General features: G+C 36.1%; 2 protein-coding genes across 12 annotated transcripts; one reads left to right on the top strand and one right to left on the bottom strand.

The window, feature by feature from the left end:
• The first annotated feature begins 1654 nt into the window (after positions 1–1654).
• LOC109102842 (polyhomeotic-like protein 3) lies at positions 1655–12227 on the top strand. 11 transcript variants are annotated; one of them, XM_042718625.1, is made up of 15 exons: positions 1655–1812; positions 4016–4221; positions 4473–4634; positions 4776–4865; positions 5212–5367; positions 5489–5560; positions 6431–6662; positions 7312–7913; positions 9507–9654; positions 9730–9974; positions 10256–10406; positions 10488–10602; positions 11137–11275; positions 11379–11634; positions 11749–12227. In XM_042718625.1, the coding sequence occupies exons 2-15, from the start codon at positions 4045–4047 to the stop codon at positions 11901–11903; spliced, it is 2700 nt and encodes an 899-aa protein (XP_042574559.1). In that variant the 5' UTR covers positions 1655–1812; positions 4016–4044; the 3' UTR covers positions 11904–12227. The 11 variants fall into 11 exon arrangements, with proteins under 11 accessions (XP_042574559.1, XP_042574551.1, XP_042574552.1 ...); XM_042718622.1 differs by having other exon boundaries at positions 1680–1808; positions 4058–4221; XM_042718617.1 differs by having other exon boundaries at positions 10256–10602.
• Positions 12228–12299: 72 nt separating this feature from the next.
• On the bottom strand, positions 12300–19068 carry LOC109102851 (PWWP domain-containing DNA repair factor 3A-like). The gene is made up of 13 exons (XM_042718626.1): positions 18899–19068; positions 17404–18229; positions 17079–17313; positions 16159–16302; positions 16014–16084; positions 15831–15916; positions 15663–15723; positions 15442–15517; positions 15239–15289; positions 14537–14775; positions 14191–14406; positions 13465–13553; positions 12300–13377 (listed from the first exon to the last, which is right to left on the bottom strand). Exons 2-13 carry the CDS (start codon positions 18166–18168, stop codon positions 13302–13304), a joined length of 2109 nt encoding a protein of 702 aa, XP_042574560.1. The 5' UTR covers positions 18169–18229; positions 18899–19068; the 3' UTR covers positions 12300–13301.
• Between the last annotated feature and the right edge of the window lie 2024 nt (positions 19069–21092).

The raw sequence follows: 21092 nt of genomic DNA on the forward strand, positions 1-21092 counted from the left end.
ATATATATTATATTTATGTTCAGAGAGTTGGGTCGGATGGAAGCGTCCGGTGGCATTCCGATTATACCACACAGACTCCGAGGAGGGAGGAAAGGAGCAGCCAAGGAAGCAGTTCGCATCCTTTTACGAGTCTAGAAACCAGTAGTACAGATTCATGAGGAATTTAACGATTCTAACTGATACAGATTCCTCTTTAAGATTTCTCTACTAGTTTTGAGGAAGAAATATCTGGGGGAAAATGCAATCCAAAGATGACAATAGAACAGATATAGCCTAGAAAATCAGGGGAAAAAATCAGGACTTTTGAAGTGCTGAATAAGTGCAGACTTTAAACTAACACTTGCAATCTCTATTCTATTTCTATTCTTTAAACACTTGTTTTCTTTAAAAAGAAAAAGAGCCTCTCTAACACTAGCATTCTCCTTTTATTTTCTATCCACGTTACTTGTTTTCTTTTCCACTAACACACTAGTATTTTCTATTCTTTTGACTTGTTTTATTTATATTTTAAAAAGCCTCTAACACTAGCATTCTCTATTCTTTTTCTATTCTATCTACTTGTTCTCTTTTTATTTATTATAGGCCTATAAAAAACCTTGCTGCGTGGACTGCGTTAAGGCTAAACGAGACTTGTCTGAGCACTTACATATTATTCTTTCTGTTGGTATTGATTGCATATTGTCCTCGTGTTGCTTTGGATAAAAGCGTCTGCTAAATGAATAAATGTAAATGTAAACTGTACAGCATAACACAGTAAACTAGTCAGACATTAAGAAAGTATAACTTGTTCATTATTAAGTCAAATTAGGCTAATTCAGTAACTGTTCCGACTGATGCAATAATAATAACCTGTCCATACTGTCATTTGTTCGGTATGTTTTTCACTAAAAGAGCATTCGGTAATCGATTCTTGCGTGCTACATGAAACATTTTATGATACAGTTTTATAATTCATGGTGTAATACGCCTTCTAGTGGCAACACTGTATTAGATTACTGCAGATTCCTGATTCCTCTGTGTGCTCTACTCACTGAACCAACAATCATCTTGACAATATTATCAAATCGTATAACCTTAGAGGTTTAAAAAACATAATAGGCCTATTTTAATACGTTTAAGATTTTGCACAATTGTTTAAAATTGTTTTAAAATTAAAATCCACCACTAAACATATAGGACTATGCATGGTACAATCAATCGATCAGAAGTATTTGGGAATTAATATTACAGACTGTTGCTTTCCTTGTGATAAATTTCTTATTTAAAAAAAGTTTACAGAAATACGCACCCTGAATCTAAAGGCAACACCATCCTTAGCCTATTACGTCCTTATTACATAGATATTTAATAAACAATCTAATTTATCAAAGATTAATGGCTCATTTATTGATTTTTAATAGGGCTACTGTGGTGAAATTTAAGTAGCCAAAATGACTTTATTTTACACTAAGTTAATTTGTCGAACACAACGTAGCTACAGAAAATTAAGTTTAAGCCTACTAATGCAAACTATCAGAAGTAGCCTATATTAGCTGTTTTTAACTGAATAAATTCAACTAAGAATGCAATATCATTAGTGTCTTTATTAGTCTCTGTTAACAAAAAGGGGCCAGTGTTGAGAATTCACGTGGAGAGCAGCGCTGCAAGAAGTCCTCCTACACAGCAAGTGGTGCTGCTGGCTCAGAAATTGCTCAGCCTCAGTAGCGTTTTGTTTTTATCTCCATTTTAGAGCGCACTGTCGCATTCCAACATGACTGGAGCCGTGACAGAGCACAGACGCGCGCGCTCACGTCTCATATTCACATCAGGCAGGTAACTCATCAACTGATGCGCTTTCACTGCATGGGACAAAAGCGTCATGATCGCATGATTCCCCAATGACGCAGACGGAAAGTCTTAATAAAAACACATTTTGAAAATGTAGATTGTAGAAAAAAACAACGTTTGTTAAAGAAAATCTCATGTCCCACATGAAGAATGTCATGGTGGGCGTTTCTCCATATCACTGGGTTGTTAGAAGCAGTTAGGACTGTAGACAGATGACTGAGGCACACATTCGGCCTGCCGAAATAGGCTATTCTACAACGCACTTCGTAAGCGACAGTCTGTTTTTAAGTATTTCTGATTATTGTATAATTAGGTGATTGCCTAAATTTAAAATGCCGCTTATGCTACTGTAACAATGTTTAGTTGATTTAATAACCCATAGTCTAACACACGAGTTCAGAATGAGTCCAATTACAAGTAGCCTAGTTAACAGGTTTTGTTTTTTCTACAAAAGCCTTATTAAATAATTCCGACGTGCGTGTATTTTATATTTAATTAGATTATATTTAAATATTTTATGGTATATAACATTATCAAAATATTTATTTATAGCGTACCGTTGCCTTTAAACGGATTATACACATCATTTTACAACTGACTGTAATAAGTTCACGACACCGAGATACCGAGAAAGGTCTGGCTTTTAAGTTTGGTAAATGCTAATAAGCTTTTAATATTTTATTTAAAATTCTCCGTTGATCTTCTTCGTATTTACTTCGTTAGGGTTTAAACTAGGCTATTTATTGAATGAGCTTTAGGGAAGGAAAAGGTTTAGAATTCCTAAATAGGCTATCTCTGTGATCAGGCAATGTTGTATGATCTTTTTAATCGGCTAAGTCATATATTTTGGATAGTGTGTCTGGATACAAAATGTCGTATAAATATAAACTAATATTAAACATTTTTTTAAACAAAAAATCACTCAGTTGTAAAGATCGAATAAAGTTCGCTGCAAAAGAAAGCGCGTGGTAGCACAATATCAATAAACCATAAACCAATATGCATTCCCGCTTCATTATTTTCGCCTATTCTAATTAATTATTTTCCCCAAAAAAATTGTATATAGGACAGTAGGACATAGACTGTACTAGGCCTTCTCTAATCCGACACAGTTTTAATATTAAAAACCGTAAAAATGCAGATTTAGAAAACAAGCGACATTTGCTCACAGAAATCGGCCAACATGCTGAATTTGAAACGTCAGATTTTAAATAAACTATACATTCTACAATTCATTGCTGTTACAATGTATTAAATGCAGATTTAAAACTGCAAATACTCTATTTCTTATAACAAAGGTTTTTATCAAACTGATATTGTAAATGTATCATATGCCTGTATTAAATAAAATAGCTTTCAATAATCTTATAAAATAAAAATGAACTTATGACATTGTTTGAATTATTATTAAATCTATATATGTACTTTAAGTTGTAGCCTACATTTTAATTATACATTTAAATGAAATGTTTATTTTAATTATAACTAATGATTTTTATGAATTTTGTAAACTGGTGAATTTTCAAGTAAAAAAAAATAATCACAACAATAAAACAAGGAACTTAAAACTTTGAAAATGATTTAAAACTGTTAAGAATAGAAAATGATTATACATAAAATACAGTGCAATCAGTTTGGACACTGCACAGTGCTCATTCAATAAATGCATAGCTAAGGTTTTGAGTATGCATTTAAATATGACTACTGTTTTAGCACATCTGATCTCTTCTGGAAGCTGATTCCAACTTCAGGCGGCATAATAACTAAAAGCGGACTCCCCTTGTTTTGTGTGAACCCTTGGTATTTCTACTGACTCAATTACATAACATTAAGTGCATTTAATTATACAATTAAAAATATTTTTACCCTAGCATTTTATGTAAATTTTAGAGCATTTAGTAAAATATGGTAACTGAAATTGTCTGAACTAAAATCTGAAATTTAATTACAAACATTTACCTTAATAAGTAATAAACTAAAAGTGACTTAGGATAAATTGTTTCATTGTTCTCAAATATGCCAATAAATATGTTGTAATTAAAAAAAATTCTTATTAAGTTCATTCTAAGTAAGTACCAATAACCAGCAAACCATGCAGTTGAACAGAAGTGGATTACAGAATATAGGATAATCTCTCAATTTTTAAAATCTTTTTGTATTTTTTTGAAATATTTCTCCAAAATTACAGTGGTTAATCGTGGCTAACAAACCCCTCTGATGGCCGACGCAGATAAACAGAGTCAGGAAGAGATGGAAGGTGACGGCTGTGTGACAACAGCCTCCAGCAGCAGTGCACTCACCGCCAGCTCCACACCCAGATCCAACACTCCCACAGGCACCCAGCCCAACGCCATTCCTCTGGGAAACATCACTTCAGACAGACAGGCAGTCCAGGTAATTCCCCACCGGTATCAACGGTATAACATATTAAACAAATGGTATTACACAATGCTAATGTATCCTGTTTCATTTAACACTGAGAAAGAATAGCAACAGCCTATTAAAGTAGCCAAATTCTGAACATTGCTTTGAGGCTAATCTAATATTCAGATGCCGTGTTTTGTTGTGGTTTTAAGCAAATAAAATGGGGAAAAAGTTGATTCCTTCCAGTGAAGTGTGAAGCCTATGATGTGGTGTTTTGCTAGTTAATCCAGCAGACGTTACACAGACCACAGAGCATGACAGCTCAGTACCTGCAACAGATGTATGCTGCCCAACAACAACATATCCTGCTGCAAACAGCTGCACTACAACAGCAGCATCAACAAAACCTCACGGCTACACAAATCCTGACCACTACAGAGCAGGTATGAGGATATATGAAAATATGCGCAATATAGTATAATGTAATGTAATGTAATGTAATGTAATGTAATATAATATAATATAATATAATATAATATAATATAATATAATATAATATAATATAATATAATATAATGCTACAGGCCGCACAAACTAATGGCAGGCAGCCCACCTCCTCCCCTCCATCATCCAATGGGAATGTAACTCAGCTGGCTAGTGTGTCTCAAACATCAGTGAGTGCTTTGATTTTTTTATACACTTGTCACACACCTACTTATGTTTCAAGTTTATGGACCACATGCTCTCATTTGGACACTATGTTGGAAAAAAAGAGCCCCATAAAAAGTTTACTTGTGAAAAAGTCCTTTGCTTATAAATGTAAAATAAATCTGTTCTTTGTAAAACAGCAAATAAGTTCAGGCTTTATCCAAACATTTAAAGGGATAGTAAATTCTGTCATCATTTTCTCACCCTCATGTTGTTCCAAACATGTTCCAAACATCTAATTTTTAGTTGAAGTAGCTCTTTAAGATTTTGATCAAAGATGAATTACATAGGAAAACCCCTCTCACCCTCTAGATCACCATGCCAACCTCTCCTGTAACTCAGCCAATAGGTCGCATCCAGGTCACTAGCTCCAATAGCACAGCGGGAGCCATATCCCAGCAGGCCATGCTTCTAGGAAACAGCTCTCCCACAGGTAGCCAGGCCCAAATGTATCTGCGCACTCAGATGGTAAGCAGATATTTACTAAGAGCATCAGAGCTCATTGGTGTTCTGAAATCTCCACTGACTTGACCTGATTCTGTTTTGTGTTCTTTCTTCTATTGTCGTGTCACTGTCTCTTAACCTGTAGCTGATTCTTACTCCTGCTGCCACTGATCTGACTGTCGTGAGTTCAGTGTCCTCTCAATCAGCATCATCACAGGTAAGACAGTGTTTTTTAGTCAATTTATGGGTTAATGGTGCCATTTGTGTCAGATGTATGTATGCATTTAATTATGAAATAAATAATAATATAATATATGGTATAATAAATAATGTATTTGTATATTTGATTAAGGTTACTGATGTATAATGAATAACGGTAATATCATATTTTATCATAGTTTATTTATATACATTGTTGTTGGAATTTAAATGAATTAATTTAATTGTCATTTATATATTTGTATAAGCATTGAACATTTTATAAATTAAATATAATGCAGTAATGTATGGGGGAATGCAAACTGGCTGTTTTTTTTTTGTTTTGTTTTGTTGTTTTGCAATAATAATTTAACAACATTTAACTAAACAGAGTTAAACCTATCAAATACATTTATGACAATCTTCATCATTGTGTCATAATATCAGTAATAAGTCATGGACACATAATCTGCACCCCAAATGATGCACTATGCCCTTATACTTTATATACATATGCACTATATACTCAACCATGTAGTGTATGAATTTTATAAGGTTATTTTTTCATTAATATTCAGAGTCTGGTAGCCCCTCCCCCTTGGCTGTATAATTCAAGCTGTGACAGTTTTGTGCATGAAGTGTCCAACATTTTTTCCAACAACTTTTTTTCCCCGGTTATTGCATCTTCCATGTATTTATAGTGCACTTTTTTTTTTAAATTTTCGGTGTATTAATAGAACTCGCTACTCATGCTATTAATACCACTAACCATCAAAGGATCGCTCATAAGTATGCAATCTGGGATACCCCTACAAGAAATGACCCAATATGATGCAATAAAATGAACAGTGATACTTCACATTTATTGAGCATGTTTTGTCCTCTGCAAGTTCAAAGTTTGGCTCTCCGCACACATACTCCTGGAGCTCTTGCTACTCCGCAGAACGTCCAGATCAAGCCTTCTCTTCAAGGTCAGACGCTGGTGTGCCCCCTTCCAAAGATGTCCATTTGCCCACTGAAGTCCACTCAGCTGTCCCAGAACCTGGCAGAAGGTTCTAGAAGTGAGTCCCTTCTGACCGATGTTACTCAGCCACCATCAGCCCAACCACTCATTCCTCCTTGTAAGTCACAATCACATCTCCATCTCCATTACTTTCACTGTTGTAAATGCAGAAAAATGTAAATGTAGTAAATATTGGAGAAAGCAGAATTATTTTAATTGCAAAAAAACTAAAATAATTTCATGTTGGTTAAGCTACATATCATAACACAGTGGTTCTCAACCAGGATCCACTAGGGGGCCTCAACACACTTCCAATGGGGCCACAAGATGGTTTAAAATTATTTATTTAAAAATTATTTATTGATTTTATAAAATGTTTATATTTCTACATCTGGAAAAGTCACAGAAATTAATAATATAAATAAATATATAATTTATTGGTTAAAGAATTTAGAAATTGCAATTTGTGATTAAAACATAATTTAAATAAACCTTATCCTGTAATCATTAACAGCTGGACAAATCATGTGAATTTCATTTGTCGTAAAAGTGTGTGAACCCTGAAGAACTTTCAATTCTCAAAACTTCTGGACCTATGGGATTTCATTATTTTAACATAGTGCCACTCTTAGTTTCTCTATGGTCAAAAATTCAAAAATGTTAAGATTCACTTTTATAACACTTTTATCTGTTTTTCTTTTCAAAGATCTCAGAACTGTTTAAACTGAAAACTTTCTGTTTGCTCCTAATGACTGTCACTACTGCAGCAACTTTCACACCAGTCCAGTCTCATACTTTGGTCAGACACCAGCTGCATTGCCCATCCGGGCAGAGGGTGGCGCCACACCAGCTCTTCATCCAGCAGAGCTCCACCGCTCACAGACAGCCCATTGCGCTGCGTGTCACACCGCATGACAGCTCTCTTCCACCCCTCGCCCTGCAGACCCGTACCACACCCACTACAGCCACCGTCCAATCACAGCACACTGAGTTCCTCTCAGTGCCCTCCTCTTCAAATCAGTCGGCCAGTCAGTCAGCAGTGGTGTCTATGTCCACAGCTCCCCCTGCAGTGCTTCCTGACCCTCCACCGCTTCATCTGGGCCCAGTGCTAGAGCCGGTCTCTCAGTATTCACCTCTGTCCAGTCCCCCTCCTCTCACCATGGCTCTGCCCAGGCTGGTCCAGCCACAGAGACTGTCTCTCCACTCAGTCCAGACTGTAGCTGTCCAGTCAGACCACATGCTGGTGTCTGAAGAGGAGCTCCCAGTCTCTGAAGCAGTGGTTCAGTTGCCTTTTCAGAATCTGCCGCCACCACAGACAGTGGCAGTGGACCTAAAAGTGCAACCTGCCACACAAACAGAAGCTCCCTCGGTTAGTCTTATTCAAAGCTATTCAATTCTGTCATCATTTACTCACAATCATTTTGTTTGAAACCTTATTTTATTTTACAGTGGAAGAGAAAGGGGATATTTTTATGTAAGGAGTGTCCAGACTGCTCTTTTCCATATAAGAAAATTTGAATGTGACCAGTCGCTTAAATGTGGACAGGCATGAATGAATGAAATCAAAAGTTTTTAGTGACCAACAAATTTCAGTCTTTACCTCACACAAAGCTATCATATGATTACAGAAGACTCTGAATATAGTATATGACGTATAAATGACATTTATGATGTTTATGGTGCTTTTTTTGGGGTTTTTCTTTAAAGCTACACTAGCGCACATAAATTTAGGATCTGTAAGAATTCGCTTTTTAAAGAAATTAATACTTTTATTTAACAGGGATGCATTAAATTGATCAAAATCATTGGTAGAGATTTTTATTTTGTTTGTTTATGATTTTGTTTAATATTAATGTTTGTTTTTTTAAATTTTTTTTTTTCAAAAAATCTTGAAACTGTCTTCAGCATTGATAATAATGTTGCTTGAGCACTAAATCAGCATATTAGAATGATTTTTTCATATGCAAGACTGTCAGCTACTAGAAGTAATGGCTGCTGAAAATTCAGCTTTGCTATCACAGAAATAAATTACATTTTAAAATACACTTGGATAGGACAGTTACTTTAAATTGTAAAAATACTTTTATAATTATTACAATTAAATAAATGCCTTGTTGAGCAGAAAAGACTTCTTTCAAAAACATTTAAAAGTTTTACTAACCCCAAACTTTTAAATGGTTGTGAATAGTTGAATGAAAAAGAGCAACTTCTTATTCTTCAGAACCAGTAAGAGTTTTTACATTGTTAAAATAGTGTAAATAGTCATAGTTTTTGTCTTTGTCTTTTACATGTCCTATAAAATAATTTTTAATTATTTTAAATAATTTTATCAAGTCATATTCATTTTATTTAGACAGGATTTTTAGTTATAGCTATTGACTTCTGATGAAAATATCCTTCTAGTCAATATTTTTTCATGTAATTTAAATTAATTTTAGTACATTTTACTCTTAAAAAGCCATCTGATTGTAGTTGATGAAAATGTCATTTAAACATTTTTAAACATATAAACTTTTAACAAAAAAAGTGAAAACTTTTTGTATTCTTTATGTAATTATCATCATGATCCACCTGTCTTCACTATCACTGACCAAATAAAAAAAAAAAATTGCAGATAAGATTTAAGGTCCTTGCACACCGAGTTGCACACTTTTTTTCTTTTTTTGTATTCATCATCCTTTTCTATCAAAGTGCTCGCTACGGATGTGAAAACGCAGAAAACCGAACCTAATCAAATTTTTTTTAATGACAGACCAGAGTATCAGAGGCAGTGTGTAAATTTGATTGACAACGTGAGGTCGTATTTATTTTTTAACGTGCAAAAATTTCAGAATTTCAGACTCCCATAGTAGAAAGAAAATCATATAGGTTTGGGAAAACACTGAGGATAAGTAAATGATGACAGAACGAACTATTGATTTAAATATACTATTTAAATCATGCTTATTATGAAATTTGGCAGGCAACACCGCTGTTGAAGGAGACTGGAAGCATGGATTTGGTGAAGGATGTAGAACGTACGTGCCCTCAGAACAGAATGCCCACCCCTCCATCACTGTCCCCACCAGACGAGCCCCAGGGAAGCTCTGATGATGTCACAAACTGGACAGGTATCTTACATATACATATTAAAGACTAGTGAAGTGGTCTGCAGAACTCTAACCTGACTTCTACTCTAACCATAGCTGATCTGGACCAACCGAGTGAACCATCGAGCAGATCTGTGATCCGGTCACCGGAGGACCCCACATATGCCAACAGTCCCCCCCCTCCCCTCCTCTCCTCTGCGGTAAGAAGCACCAGCAGGCTTCCCCCAGCCAGCCTCCCAGGGAACCCTGAGGGTCGGCCCTCACAGGCCATCGTTAGACCTCACATCCTTACACACCTCATTGAGGGCTTCGTCATCCGAGAGGGCCTGGAGCCGTTCCCGGTATGTCCACTGGTTGACAATGTAGCAATTCACAGCTGCCATGAGGCCCTAATGAAGCCCATGGTTCTCTAGTGTTGCCATGAAGCTCAAAGATGCCTCACTCCCTGAGAGCAGCGAGTAAGGCGGCCTGGGGAGGGTCTGGGGCCAAACTTTCAGATCAACCAGTTATTAAAGTTCCCATCACAAAGAGCTCCATACTTTCAGAAGTCGAAACCACAAAAAGCATCTCAAATAATATGTCTGGTAAGTCCACTGTTGATGTGATGGTCTTTTTTTATCAGGTGAGACGTACTTCCTTGGAGACGAACCTGCAGGCCACACTACCAGAAGATAGAGAAAACACAGAATCAGCCCAGGATGACTGTCTGATGGATGCGGACCATCTGGAGAACTCTACCGATTCCGACCTTGATAACCCACCTGCTGAGGATGGTGGGCTCATTAGCACATTTCTTAGCAACACACTGAGTAAATATGAGCATTTCTTGCAGAATTTCTTCTTTTTTTTTTCAGAACAGACAGCTGAAAACCTGCCTGATGTACTCGAATGTGAGTTCTGTGGGAAGAGAGGCTTCGCTCGTACCTTCCTCAGGTCCAAACGCTTCTGCTCCATGACATGCGTCAGAAGGTAAAGAGCACTATGGGTAGTGTTAATCACACTTTTGACTTTGTAGTGTCAGTGGAATTATTATAATTACTTTTAGGATTATATACTTGAGGTTCAATGATTGTTCTTAACTTCAGAATTGAACTTTTTACATTTGTGCTGCCTAATATTCTTTTGTGAACACCATGATGCATTTCTTTTAAGGATACGTTGATAAACAGAAAGTTCAAAAGAACAGCATTTATTTGAAATAGATTTTTTGTAACAGTTTAAGAGTCTTTACTGTCACTGTTGACCAATCAAATGCATACTTGCTGAATAAAAACAATTAATTTTGTCTTATTGACCCTAAACTGTTCCACAGAATTGTATATACACTAATTCCTGTAAGAATGTCTGCATATAATGATGAAAACACATTTAAGATAATTGCATTTTTGCCAGTCCAATTTGATGTAAACTTACTGTTCTACCTAAACAGAATTTAGCAAGTTTGTGTTCATAAAACTGTATACTGCAACACACACAGTCTTGTTCATCTCTCACACCTAACAGATTCAATGTAAGCTGTAAAAAGCGCCTTAACCTGTTCAGGTCAGAAAAAGTTGGCCGCTGGCCCCACAGGCCCATGGGCAAGCGGGGGAGACCACCTGGTCGCATAAATGGCGGGTCCAGGCAACACTTCCTCAGGCAGGTCAGTGAAATAACCAAATAATCATTTAACCAAAATATTCAATCCAATGCAATAGCATAATTAATAAGTGAGAGTGACCTACTGTAACACATTATTTCCTTAGCAGCTGCAAGACTCCCATCGTACCAACAACAACCAGAGGGCCTCCAATTCAATTTGGATAGAGAGAGAAGAGGAGGAAGATCCACCAGGCCCAATGACGACAAGACTACGCTTGCAGGCCGAACGAGAGAAGGAGCAAGACAGAGAAAGAGAACAGAGCAGAGTGGAGAGCAGCAGCGGCTCTGACTGTCTTCTTGACTCCAGTCCCTCACAGTGGAGCGTAGAGCAAGTGTGCTCCTTCATCAGCACTTTACCAGGTAGCTGCACAGCTGAATTCAGCTTTGGACCACAGGAATAAATTGCTACTAACTAGATTTCTATATGATCTTTAGAATCACATGCTTATCTTTGCATCTCCTCTACTTGCTCTGGGTGCCATGATATTGCTGCAGAGTTCCGGTCACAGGAGATTGATGGACAGGCCTTGTTGCTGCTTACGGAGGACCATCTCATGAGCGCTATGAACATTAAACTGGGCCCTGCGCTCAAAATCTGTGCGCAGATCAATGCTCTCAAAGAACATTAGACATCTTTCTACTCAGTATGTGGGTCACAGTATTCTCGAGTCAGATTACTTTAAAGTGCCATGATTTCATCGTGTGGCCATTCTACAAATACTGCAGACACTCGTGGGGACCTTCTTCATGTACCTCAAAGTTTCATGGTGGACTTATCTTGGATTTCATTTCTTTTAGTGACAAGTTTTATAATATCTAAAACTAAATTCTGATCTTGTATATTGCATTTATAGTTAACAGTCCAACTGGAAAGGCAGTTTAGGAAGAATGAAAGATGATGTAGCTGAGCAGGAAGTTGGCACACAATGTACGAAGTATTTAAAAATAAAAATTTACACAACACTGTTTAAATATAAAGAAACGCTTTTCAAATGATGTAAATGTTTACAAAAATACAGAGTATATAATGTATTGAAAAATAAAGATTTATTGATAAACATCAATTGCAAAGTCCTGAATGAAATTTTTATGTACATTAGACCAGAATTCAGTTGCAGTAAAATGCAACAACTTTGGCATCTTCTCGTACATCGGTGTAGAAAAAGCTTCTATGCACAGAACATTACCGTAAATTGTAAGGTGGCTAAAAAAGGCAACATTTTTTAAAGACATCAGCCGTGTGGATTGTAAATGCCAGGGGTGTGGACCATGGCCGTAGCCAGGCTTTGGAAATTAGTGAGGTCCCTAAATTGAACTTGAGTAGTTTTACTAAGGGCACCTGCTATGTCAAACATATTCCACCTGCATTCCTGATATAAATTTTGATATGGTAAATAATACTGAGACACTAATTTGGGCAAAAAGCACTAATGAGTTAAGACTTGAATCTTAAAGTTGAGGATTTGCAGCTCGACTTGAATTTGCCTGCCTTGACTCGGGACATGTCTTGACTCGAAACTTACTTGTGACTTGCAAAACAATTATTTGGTCCCACCTCTGGTAAATGCAGCTTGACAGGGTTCAGTAAGAGTTACAAACACCCAAAGACACACTTAAGCATTTTCAAAACAAGAAGCAACCACGTGTGGTTTTAGTTAATCTGAGGAATATTACATTATTTTTAAAATTATGTATTTGTGTATTAGCACAAGGCACTTACTTATTATACACTGCACACATTAAAAGCACCATATTTTGCTGACTTTAGCATCACAGATATACTGTTCAGCTTATAAAGTCTCAAAGATTTGATTAAAAAAAAAAAAAAAAACACTTAACATCAGATTAATTTACAATCAACAGTAAAATCTGTTTTGCCATGAACAATCATTCAATTCAACCATCATTCAATATTTTTTTTTATACACTATGATTAGAAAGACAATATATTGAAGAAAACATTCCTATTCATAAAAATATGAACAGAATTGATAAAAGTTAATTTCTTTTTTAAGATAGAGGGGCCGTCACTGCATATGATGCCGGGTGATTTCCTTGAGCTTCACCTGCTGTTCAATCATCATGTCAAACTCCTGTCTTTCTCTAAAACACAATGAAACAAAAACAGCTGCAAGTTACACAGATGCAAGATTCATTTTTTCAGGGCAAGTGAGTTCACAAGTACTCTACCTGTTACTAAAGCACGGCCCTCTGCGATACTTCTCCTCTGCCAACTCCAGGGAAAGCTTGTGGACTCCAGCAATGGCATAGATTATGGCCTAAAAAGCAAAACTATCACTGAAGCATGCAATGCAAGATGCTAGAATGTGGTTGTCTGGAAGTATTAGACACAAAAGTTTGGAGTCTGTAGGATTTTTAAAAAAATAAATAAATAATAATAATAATAATAATAATAATAATAATAATAATAATAACACTACTTTTATTTAGCAAGGATGCATTAAATTGATCAGAATTGACAGTAACGTCTATTACAAGATATTTATATTTCAAATAACTGGTGTTATTTGAACTTTCTGTTGATCAAAGAATCCTGAAAAATAAAAATATCATGGTTTCCACAAAAAAAAATTAAGCAGCATATCTGTTTTCAGCAGTGATAATAATAGTTCACTGAGCACTGAATCAGCATATTTGAATGGTTTCTGAAAGATCATGTGACACTGAAGACGAGTAATGATGCTGGAAATTCAGCTTTGCCATCACAGGAATACATTACATTTTAAAATACAGAAAACAGTACAGCTGTTTTACACTGTAATAATATTTCACAGTATTACTGTTTCTACTGCACTTTCGATCAAATAACTGCAGCCTTCGTGAGCATAAGACACTTTTTTCATTAAACATTAAACCTTAACAAGCCTAAATGGTAGTGTAAATGAAGGCGATTACCTCAGGCAGAAGCACATCAAGAATAAGGCGTATCCGGTCGGCCTGGATGTTTTCAAGACAGGTGTTTATTTGAGGGGCACTATCACAGACTTTGGTCAGGTAGCGGTAAACCTCATCAACCTGCTCCTCATCTTCCAGGTAGACATCAACCACTGGGGGAGAAGGCTTCTGGAGGGCATGCATCCATTTAGAGGACTCACGACCGCTAATGACTGCCTGTGAGCACCAAACAGTGTTAGCTGAGTTAGCTGTGTGTACATTGGTCTGTCTTAATGGAATGAACATGTGTCAAATTGAAAAAAATACTGGAATTCTAAATACATGAATATATCAGTAGAAACTGTACCAATAAGCGGTTTTCAACTTTTCGTCTGATGATGAAGTCAACCAACTGCTTGTTGGCACGGTTCCGTGCAGCCTTGGATCGGTCGGGCAGCACTTTCTTGGAGAGAAGCTCATCTTGCTCTTCCACGATGATGTCCTCAGTGTTATTTTCAGAGCTGTCACACTGCACACCCAGAATCCCCTGACTGGGGAAGGTGAGCACAGATTTCCCCTCGGAGTACTGCCTCCGCACTGGACAACCTGGGATCATCGGATTAAGGGACCATTTCTGTTAAACCAGCACTGGTGAATGAGAATTACTTGATTCATAATGAGATTATAAACTGGTTTACGTTGAGTTACATTGACTGACTGTAAATTTTCATAGTCAGCTTTCATTAAAATTAACTGATCGTTTAAGTACTACAAGTACCATCTGCATGTAGTCTATTTTGTAAGCACTATTTAAGTACTACTTAAAAATGTAAGTATTGGAAATATTTTTTAACATTAATTTATTACTGTTAGTCACAGGTACTTTAATTACTATTACTATTTTATTGTCTAATACATTAACCACCTATATGTTTTAGTTTTTATTTGTGCAGATTTAGACAATAAAGTGCCTTAAATCTTACATTAACAAATAATTAAATAGCACCCCTAACGCGCTATTAAAAACATGTCAGATGTGTATGAAGATCTATGATGAAAGGAAACCTACTGATGTCAGCAGCACAGTATTCAATGAAGGAGCCAGAGAAGGATCCACATCCTGCCAGAAAAAACATCTGAATTTCAGCTTTTCAGAAAACAGTTTTTATGAATAAACTGCTGTTTGAAAATGTGACTTATTTCTAATTTACTAAAATGCTTAAATGTTCTAAAAAAAAAAAAAAAAAAAAAAAAACACTGATAGATAAATACCAATGCGGATCCTATAGTCTGATATCAGTTCCAGAGACCAGGTAACAGCATTGCCAAACCTCTCTTTTGCAATGTCCTAAAAAGAATACATAAAATAAATACACCATTTCTTTAAAAATTGTCTTGAAGTATGCTCAGTATAGCAAATGTTGACTGAAAATAGTGAGCATGCACACTGAAAAAGCAAAATAATGTAACAAGTCAAAGAGATGTCACTTTACCACCAAATGTTCACATTCTTCACAATCAAAAGGTTTTAAGTTTCGCAGGGAAACAGAAAACCTACAGATTAAAAAAAAAAAAGTCAAATGTATTATGTGATTTACTATAAATACACACACATATACACAATAAAAATAAGTGATATTAAGATACTGATAAATTCTTACCCTTTTCTATTTCTCTTCTGGTCGATTAGGTAACAATCAATAAATACAATGCTGGCTTTTTTATTCTTGTGATTCACACTTTTAACCTGTGCCATGGATGAACAACTTGTCATCAACTACAGTCTAAAATCAAGAGTTACAAACTGCACAAAATCCATAGTGTGCACAGTGAGCTAAGCTTACCACTGCAGGCCAGTAGGGATATTTCCTCAGTTTGCACCACACGCAAAGTCCCTCTGAGATTGACAAAGGCTCTGGAAACCAAATATATCTAAGCACATGTTGGATAGATATACACATTTTTTTCTTCTGTTTATTGCTCACTCACTTTTATTGTCCTGTTGCAAAAAGCTGGGCAGCTCCTCATCATCGTCGTCTAGGTCCTCTTCCTCCATGAAGAGAGAGCTGTTAAGAGGATGAGGCTTCTCTTGCAGACTGAGCTCAATGGAGAGGTCAGAGGACATGTTTTGATCTGATGGGTACATAACATTCAAAAGACAAAAGCATCATATATTTAGGGCTCCATTTATAATTATTAACATTAACTTACCTTATTTATGCATACTTATGATAAAGACACAATAATAACTTTTGTCTTGAAATTGAATTTGTAACATTGCATATAAATTAGCAATTTTATGTTTTTGTTTTTTTTGTAATTGAATGTTTAAATATTTTATTAGATTAATACAATTTATGTGAGTGAATAAACATTATACATTTTTGGGATATTTCAATAAATATTTAATTATATTACTACTAATAGAATGAAATAGTTTTGGTGTCTGCATCAAATTAAATTCATAACTGATTTTACATACATAGAAAGCTTATTAAATGTAAGTAAAGTGTCTACTTGAATATTTTTTAATAACTTGTGGGAAAACAAAATGTCAAAATATGTGTGAAACTATTCAGCATAAAAGATATAGTTATGTAAAATTGACAACATACTTATTCTGACCTGTACTTATTATAACACATAAAAGAAAAAGTGATACAAAATTTCCTTTTTTTTTTTTTTTTTTTTTTTTTTTTTACTTTTTATTATTTATTACAGGGTGTCTTCTTGTAAATCATGGTTACATTTTTTTTTTGCTCCGAAAAAATAAACAGAGGACATACAGAAAAAAAAAATACAAATAAAAATAATTTTAAAAAAGTGATCAAATGAATCAAGTGTAAATACCAGGCACATGCCAGACTATATTATTTACATATTTATAAAGACAAGAAAATGCCATGTACCTGATTCCTGTGGCTCTGGCATGTGGGTTTCAACGTGAGCTTCATTTGGAGGCAGCATCTCAACAGCTGGCTCTTCCTGAGGAGATTCTAGATCAGATGTTGCCCTCTTCCTGCATTGTTTCACTGATGGAGAGACAATTAGCTGTTTCTTCACGTTCTTTTTCTTGCGACCTCTTGGCCTCCCTGCTGCCATGAGCCTCTGAGGTCTAGACGGCGTAACGTCTGTAGGAGGCGTCTAACAGAAATACCACATGAAATATAGTTAAGCCACAAATTTCATACAACAGTTACCAAGCGGTAATGCAATAATTATTGTCACACAAACCTTTACTCGACTGGACTCTTTTTCATTCTGATGACTATGTTGTGTGCAACGATTCTTAGATTTTTTTGGAGACAGGGGTTGGAAGTCTGAGGTCGGTGTGGAGCTGAAAAGAGGCCTTTTCCGGGGCCTGCCCCGTTTCGGGGTGCGTGGTATAAAGCTACAATCACCGTTAGTGTGGCAGGAGGAGATCTCCTCGTCATGAAGAGGAGATGTAGTACATGTGTGAAGCCCTGTAGAAACATCAGAGGGGGTCCGACTGTTTTGAGTTTTTTTAGAGTGCTGATAACATGTCCCTTTTGTTTTTTGAGAGCGTAAGTGTTGTTCTGGACAAGAGTTGTGTTCAGAATGGCCCAGTTCATCTGAACAAGCTTTGCTAGCAGCTTCTTCTTTCTCACTGGGTTGAACGACTTTATTTTTTCTTCCCTTACGAGACATTATTAATGTCTCTGATCGACATTTGGGGGTGGTCATTTTTTGAAGCACCATCGCCTCAAGTTCATGTGACTTTGAAGACACCAGTCCATTTAGTTGATGTGCTGATTTCTGTAAACAAGCTGACAGGTCAGGAAGAGCATTTTGTTTCTCTTTCTTGGTTGATCTCCGTACACGTGATTCTGCAGAATTCAGCTCTTGAGACACCATGGTTCCTTTACCATGCAAGAGGGAAGCTTTGTCACCTGAAACAGGTTTGTGAAGTTCTGAAGGAACTTCCAAAATGGTGCGACAGGTCCTGTGAGGATTCCTTTGTCGGAGAGCAGAGCTCATTCCTGTAACCACAGAACTCTCAAAACATTGGCACAACCAAGTTTGGTCTCATCATGCTGGGCTGCAAAGAAAACCACAGTGAGGTCTATTACTTAATTGTAACTTGTAACCATATGCAACTTGCCATAAGTTTTAAAATGGTACAAATTCACACAGCAACCAAGAGCCTGACAATAAAGCTGATAAACTAAGAGCACTTACTGTAAAATATAAAACGGATGACGTTAAATGCATTAGACGATATTATATATATAAAATAAACTATAAGAAGGTTCCAGCAACTGCATCACGGACTATACTAAACTTAACAATGAACATACAGAGAAATTCAGCTTATAACGCCGCTGATAGTTTCTGTAAATAACGTCACTTGGGTTTGCTGAGATACTATTACATAAGAGCTTTAACTTAACGTTAGGTAAAAACATTCGCAAAAATCAACCTTATAAGATCCGCATAGTGACGAATACAACGATATACACACTCAAAATGCAACAAAGTAAGTAACGTAACGTTATATGAAAGACGTCAGACGTGTTGACTAGGAGCGCTGTGTGTTAGCATTAGCAGCTCCATGGAAATAAAACGTAACGTAAACACGGTCAGGCAGCGTCATGTTGTTATGTGTTAACTCTTGTGTGTTACAGTTATTTTTTTTAAACTGTAAAACGAAATAAATTTTAAAATAAAATGTGTCGCTCATGTTAAATATTAGTATCTAAGCACCTACATTGGATTTTCGGCTGTCTACGAAGCGCTCGGTCTTCATCCGTTGAACAGCGTTTCAGTTTCAGCAGAGAACTTAACGTTAAAGTGACAAGAAGCAGAATGACAAGAAGTGAAAGCCAGCAGAAGGTTTTATTTCTACAGCAGCAGCCCTACCAACTCTCGCGAGACAAATAAGCAACCGTACCTTCAAAAACAAGCCCAAAACAAGCCCAATATTTTTTTTTAAATAATTTATTATCATCAATATGATTTATTATAAATTATTTATTACCAATAAATGAGCCTGCAACATATTAAACTGAAACTACCCTTTTATTTGAAAAAAAAAACATTATTTTATTATTATTATTATCATTATTATTTTATGCAGTTATTTTACAAAAATCAGCAAACTGCAACAAAGCAGGAACAAAACTCATCAACTGTGAGCAGAATAGGATTTGAGAGACGGAAAAGGAGAAAAACACAAGAGCTTCAAAGGGGAGCTGTAACATAGCCACATTCTTATTATAGCCTACTAAAATATTGTCTATTCGACCAAATATATACTCTTAGTATTAGTAGGCTATAGGCCAACTTGTTTTTATTACAATACATTACAAAAATATTGTAAAAATTAAAAATTAATCATCCCACTCCTCTACTTCTACTACTATCATTGCTTGGATTACAGCGTCAGCGCCTTGTTTTTTTTTTTTTTTTTTTTTAACGTGATTTTCTTCCAATCCCTCATTAAAGAAAAATCACAAAAAAGGCGCGTGAGGAGGGGGCGGAATATTTGGCAAATTACACGGAGTGAGGTTCTAACAAGCAAGTTGCAACCATATTTTTAAAAATAATGTTAATATCTAAAGTTATTAGAGAGAGAGAGAGAGAGAGAGAGAGAGAGAGAGAGAGAACACACGTGTGAATTACCTGTGAGTCTGGGCGTCTCTCAGAAGTGTTCGGCTAATGTCTCTAACGTTACAAGGCTACGTTCACACTGTCAGTTTTTGTGATTAACTACCGCATTCAGCTGCTGTGTGAACGTGGTCAACTAGTGAAACTTTAAGTTTATTTTCTTCATGAACAGCGACGTTGTTACTATTGTGTTATTTGACTTTATATTATGTTATTTACTCAATATGGTATTATCTTACTTTAAATATTATTGTTCCTGTGGCTCAGTGGTAGAGCATTGCGTCGGCAGCTTAAAAGGTTGTGGATTCCATTCCCAGGGAACACATGTTAGGTAAAAAATGTTAGCCTGAATGTGCACTGTAAGTCGCTTTGGATAAAAGCGTCTGCATAAATGTAATGTAAAATTATGCATGACCATGAAAGTAATCAATATACTGATCAAAATGCTGAATTATTTACAATACTGTCCTATGAGGATTGTATGTATGAGGTACCTTCCACAGGGCAGTATTGGTGGTTTCCATTGGATTGTACCTGTGAACTGAAATAATCCTATGAACTTTGGGTGATTTCTAGATTTTGACAGTAACATGTAAACAGATTTGATGAATGTTTCCTGGGATCATCGCCACCCAATAGAAGGTGAACGTTTTTACAAAAAGGTTGATTCAGCCATGTTCCACCATTAAAAAAATCGACCAGGTGAGCTAATAATAAATTGTGGCCAACCAGACAGGCATAGCCAATTAAAAACCGGAACTACCAATTATGGTAAGAAAGAGGGGTATAAATATGGGTGCCCAGATTCAGATGCTGCGGCTGTCATCTCGGCTTTATTGCTGTGTTTAATAAAGTCTTATTTTGGCATCTGGAACTACATTTCTTGAGTTTTATTTTACGACTTTGAGAAGACCATTGTTTGTTCCACAACAAATTTGGCGTCACGTACAGGATTGGCTTGAAGTCTGGCATCCATGAGAGCTTTCGCAGGCAGAGGGCCTGACTGCCACGCAAACTAATCAAAAACAAAGGCTCCTAAACAAGCTAAGCAGTTTTTTGCTTAAACTGGAGATGAGATTGTTTGTGTGGTTGGCTAAGGTCACGCCTGTGATGGCTTCACCAATAACCAAATCTAAAATATTTGAGTTGAATTAGTGTAAAAGTAAATGTAAAAGTAAGTATAAATTAAGGAGTTCCAGATTTCAAAAGTCACACATGCGAAAGGTTGATAAAGAGATTTATATGCATATGAAATTGGAATGAAAAATCAGTATAAGTAATTTTGAGAACAATAA

The sequence above is a fragment of the Cyprinus carpio genome, chromosome B2 (assembly GCF_018340385.1).
Source record: "Cyprinus carpio isolate SPL01 chromosome B2, ASM1834038v1, whole genome shotgun sequence".
Taxonomy (NCBI): domain Eukaryota; kingdom Metazoa; phylum Chordata; class Actinopteri; order Cypriniformes; family Cyprinidae; genus Cyprinus; species Cyprinus carpio.

Bases quoted from the DNA above. Each gene is read 5' to 3' on its own strand.
- LOC109102851 (XM_042718626.1), bottom strand. From the start codon at position 18,168: ATGAGCTCTGCTCTCCGACAAAGGAATCCTCACAGGACCTGTCGCACC. The intron at 15,917-16,013 runs GTAAGCTTAGCT...TCCATGGCACAG, and splicing joins ATCCCTACTGGCCTGCAGTG to GTTAAAAGTGTGAATCACAA. The intron at 15,290-15,441 runs GTATTTATCTAT...TTTTTCTGGCAG, and splicing joins AGACTATAGGATCCGCATTG to GATGTGGATCCTTCTCTGGC.
- LOC109102842 (XM_042718614.1), top strand. From the start codon at position 1,751: ATGACTGGAGCCGTGACAGAGCACAGACGCGCGCGCTCACGTCTCATA. The intron at 5,368-5,488 runs GTAAGCAGATAT...CTTAACCTGTAG, and splicing joins TGTATCTGCGCACTCAGATG to CTGATTCTTACTCCTGCTGC. The intron at 6,663-7,311 runs GTAAGTCACAAT...TCACTACTGCAG, and splicing joins CCAACCACTCATTCCTCCTT to CAACTTTCACACCAGTCCAG.